Source organism: Egretta garzetta, unplaced genomic scaffold (genome assembly GCF_000687185.1).
Source record: "Egretta garzetta isolate BGI_Z169 unplaced genomic scaffold, ASM68718v1 scaffold259, whole genome shotgun sequence".
Lineage (NCBI taxonomy): Eukaryota > Metazoa > Chordata > Aves > Pelecaniformes > Ardeidae > Egretta > Egretta garzetta.
Window position 1 is genome coordinate 2371232 of NW_009260770.1, and position 4765 is coordinate 2375996.

The window sequence follows — 4765 nt, forward strand, 5'->3', positions numbered from 1 at the left end:
GTGCTTTGTCAGCTCAGTGTTAATATTTTGTGAATTTTTAATTTATTATGTGGTAATTTTTCAATGTCGATGGCCGGAAGTGAAAGGTGGAGCTCACCTAGGTAAAAAAGAGACTTCAACTTCAGTCCTCAAGGCCATAATTTTAGCCGATACTCACCTACTTGGTGAAATCAAAGGACATTGGCTTGATAAGCTAAGAAGGTAATAATTAATTTTTTTGGAATAATCTCATTCCTGGTTTTAGAGTTTTTAATAGTAGCTAATGGGACAGCTGTTTAAAACCTTTGTTGTGGTACTTAGAAGAAACGTGCGTGCTGCCTCTGACTTGCCTATCTGGATCTGCACTGGACAGTAAACCAGTGTTGACAGGTTAATGATTGGGCAGGGCAGCCTTGAATGTTCAGGTCGGATGTGGGTGAAGATGCCCGAGCATTTTCCATGGGTCAGACATCTTTTTCCCATACGTAACTCTTCTATAGAATGCTTTACAAATGAGCCAGGTAACTTGGACGTCCCGATAGTTCAATCCTTTAGTTGCAGAGATAAGGGAGCTGGTGAAGTGTAGTCCCTGTAGTAGAAGAATCTGAGGCAAAATCACATTTAAAAACAAAGATATCCTATGCCTACAAAACCATGCTTCTGTGAGTCTAAAGGAAGGAAAAGCAGAATGCTGAAAGTACTAATTCTGCCATATGAACATTACAAGCTTCCGTTGCAGAAACAATAGCATAGTAAAACATGTGCAATAATTCACTGTTCTAATTAATTGCTGTTTAATGGGATTGTAATGAAAAATAAGTAAGCTGGTATTACTTCTTGCATGAGTTGGTCCCGACTGCGTTGTGGTGGAATTACCCACCAGATAAGATGCACCTATTGTACTACTTAAACATGATTTCTAAGTATGTAATTTGAATTTCACATTAGCGCTTTCAGTGTGTAGGAGCCATCTTCCTGTTCCTGCCAGGCTGTTATTTGGAGTGGAGGATCCAGAAGTTAGGCAGTGATGATGGGGTATGTATTTTCCTTTCAGGGAATGGCAGATGGAGAGATCTTTCCAAACTGCCTTATGGTTACTGCAGCCAGATATGGTTTTTATTCTGGGAGATGTCTTTGATGAAGGAAAATGGAGCTCACCTCAGGTATGACATCAACAGCTGTCTTATTTCAAAAAAATGAGGATTTCTTGAAGGAAATGGATGGCAGAAGGCGGCAGACTAGGTACGCAGGGCCTTGTTTAATGTTAACATAATTGTCCTACTGGTGGAATTTCTGGTGTTTTAGTTAAGAGTTGAAATGTTGTGATTCTTCTTCATTTTTGGTAGTATCTTGGCACTTTTTCCCCCTCATATAAAACTTACAAAATGTAAACATCTCGCTGAGTGTGTGCTTCTGTATTATGTACTAGTGGTCTCTTTTGATACTGTCGAACAGCGTGAATTTCTCCCATTTATTTTTTTTCATGCAGGCGTGGGCAGATGATGTCAGGAGATTTCAGAAAATGTTTAAGTATCCAGTTTCTACTGAGCTAGTGGTTATCGTTGGGAATCATGACATTGGATTTCATTACGAGTAAGTCTTATCAGTGAAAGGAGCGTGCAAGTGTCAAGAATGAACATTGGCGTGCATACAGTAACTGGTTTTGTGTCTGAGTGGCCTCTTGCGTCTTTATACAGTAAGTTTTTGATCCTGACCAAATTAGAAGGGATTGGAAATTGGAGCAGGATCTTACACTGTACCCATCTGTGCATGGTGCACCCTAAGAATACATTTTGGAACAGTTTTTCTGGCTACTTTTGTGCTTCTCTGAGCACGTGTGAAGCTGTTCAGAGCTGGTCTTTCTGCACTGGCAAAGAAGTCTTGACGCTGCTTTTCCTTGCGTTGGGCCTCTTGTGTGAGCACGTTCCCTTGCCCATTATCTCGGCACAGAGGAGCCGAGATGTATGTGCCCTCGCTGGGCTGTGGTGCACGACGGCTCCGATGGCTCTGCTTACACCGATGTGGCGGGGACAGGGGCAGAGCACGCGGTGGGTCTCGGAGCATCCCCATGAGTTCGCTGGATCAATGTGATGTGGTCTTGATAATGGAGCAGCGAGCTGCACAAACGGTCTACAAATGGTAAAGCAAGTGTGTCGGATGATTTACAATGCCGGTTTCTTACCGGAGATGTATTTTTGCTCTGTGACACAGAATGACGACTTACAAGGTAAATCGATTTGAAAAGGTTTTCAACTTTACTTCAGGGAAGCTGATAACTCGAAAAGGAATAAAGTGAGTATATATATATATATTTTTTTTTTTTTCAATGTTTAGAGTGGTGATTACTGAGCTAGCAGATCTGAGTGATGAAAACTGAGAATTGGAAGTGGAATTTCTAATGAAATAGTATGGGAATGCTTAACTTCGAGCCTATTTTTTTTTTTTTTTTTAAACTTTGTATCTAGCTTGTAATGTGTTAAAGATCAAACACTTTGTACAATCCTGTAGTCTGATGTGGAGTGGAAGCTGTACTTTGAGCTAGGTGAATTGGAACAGTTTCCTTTTAAATGGAAAAGTACCATGGGGTCAGATTCAAATTCTCTGGTTTGCCTTTTTACTTCCTTACAGCTGGTAATGACCCATGGCTGTAAACGTAATAGAAGAATAGGATTCAGTAAAGAAACACAAACAAACCCCCTCCGTGCTTACAAGTTAAGAGTTTCATTAATTTTAATAACTTCTTCAGTCTGCGGGACTTAACTGCTGTTTGAGGAATTTGGGAACGCCGCAGTTGCTTGTTCACGGTTTTTCCACAGGGTGGGGTAATAAGGCACAAGCTGGTTTTGGCTTAGGGCAGACCTCGCTACAGAGCTTGTTCTCCCAGTCGTGTGTCTGTGGCTGCAGTTGTCTGCCGTGTCCCCTTTTGTTACTTGTAGAGACCACCCAGGAACCCAGCGAAGGAAAGCAGTTGTGGGTTTGTGGAAAGGCATTTGAACCTCCGATACGCGAAGGGAAGCCCCACTGCCACTCTGCATTTGGCACGTATGCCGGCAGGCTATAACCGCTCATGCAAATGTAAAATTCAAAACCTACACGTTTACACTGGTTCCCTTAATCAAGCAAACAAGAAAAATAATCTGAAAAGTTCTAGGAATGGTGTGTGTCTTTTTTTAGGACGATCTATCGGCTTCATGAACGCTCAGGGTAATGCTGTTGTTCGTCGTGCAGATGTGGGGTCCTCTAGATATATATTTCAGCTTTTTTAAAAAAACAGCTATTAAGGAATATCTCCATGTCCCCTTTGATAAAACAGCACAGCAGAATTCTTACGTGCAGTTGCAGGTTGTACGCCTAGTATCATATTCATGAACTGAAATGAGCTGCATTACTAATGAAATGTTCCTGGATAAACTGTTTTATAACATATCTATGGTATAAAAGCAGCTTAGTTTGACAAAAGAGAATTAATTTCTTTTGATTTTGACCAGTATCTCTTAAGTGGAGGCATTTGGCTCATTTATGTCCGTAAAACGGACTGGGAATGTATCTCTTGAGTCCTGAATGAGTGACTAAATAGGTATGAATCTTGTGGCAGAAGTTCAAAGTTGATTTGAAATCTACAGGGAAATCTTTTTCTGAAATAAATAAAATCCTGGCTTTTGTGTGAGAGACCACAAAGTATGAAACTAAGCTCCTTCAGGGTAGCCAGCCAAATGCAGTTTTGCTTTTCAGTTGTTCTGAAAAAATAAATTGTTTAAAATTATGTCTCTGAGGTCTAAAACCTGTGTAGGGAGGGAAACAAGTTCTCCTTTCCCTCCGAATTCAGCTTAGTGGGGCTTCTACCATTCCCCTAGAATCCCGGTTTTAAGTACCCATTATAATATAAAAAAAAAAACCAAACCCACCACCTTGACGTGTAAGGATGAAGCATAGCATGCAGTATATTGTGCAACCTAATTAATAACTGATTATAAAGCAGCCTACCAGGCAGAGAGGCAGCTACAGTAGGGGTACTCAAGAGGATTTGGAGCCCGCGATGTCGGAAGCTGTTCACGTTCTGCTGAGCTGTGTCCAACGTTGGAAAGCTCGCGTTTTGTAAAACGAAGTTTACCCCTCACACGTGCGTGAATAGTGGCTGTTTTCCTGTCCCCCCCACTTCCCTTCCCTTTGCCCGCTCCCTGCTCTTTTCCAGCTTTGTCGTAGTGAACAGCGTCGCCATGGAGGGGGACGGCTGTGCTGTCTGCCGTACCTCAGAGGCAAAGCTCGTGGCGCTTTCTCACAGGCTGAACTGCTCCCAGCAGGTAAGAGTTTATTAAAGATCTGACTACAGCCAGCAACTCGGCTGCTGCGAGGGGAAGACTGATACTGCAGCAATAGTTGGGATGTAGCCAAGACTCTCCTGAAAAAAATCTGCTTCCAGTCCGTATTGCGACTTGTTAGCAAACCCTGCTTCTCCTCATTTGCCTCTTCCCATTTTTACATAACTATTAACTGTGTTGCTCTGTGTTAAATGGTGTTAACTTCCTTGTCAGCACTGCCAAGGCATGGCAGGAGAGGTTCTGTAACCCTCCCTTTGACTTAAGACACGTAATAACCCCTGCATTTGTATTTATGCGTATCGTTCTGTTCTGTATCCTCCGAGCTAGCCTGTTCTCTCAGTTCCCCGATTCTACTGCAGCCCTGTCTCGATAGCCTAGTAATGTTCCAATTGCAGTATTTTGTCATCAAATCCAGCTGCTGCTTGCATTTCCTTCCCCTTCCCTTTTTCACAGGCTGGGGGGGCCGC

General features: G+C 42.4%; 1 protein-coding gene across 1 annotated transcript in view; it reads left to right on the forward strand.

Annotated features, from left to right (window-relative positions):
- Positions 1–4: 4 nt before the first annotated feature.
- MPPE1 (metallophosphoesterase 1) overlaps positions 5–4765 on the forward strand; it is a gene marked incomplete at its 5' end in the record, with an annotated part of 9680 nt that continues 4919 nt past the window's right edge. The window contains 5 exons of the mRNA XM_035901623.1: positions 5–201; positions 1034–1142; positions 1469–1572; positions 2191–2271; positions 4172–4280. Of these exons, the coding sequence (XP_035757516.1) occupies positions 5–201; positions 1034–1142; positions 1469–1572; positions 2191–2271; positions 4172–4280 (600 nt within the window). The remainder of the gene's footprint in view (positions 202–1033; positions 1143–1468; positions 1573–2190; positions 2272–4171; positions 4281–4765) is intronic.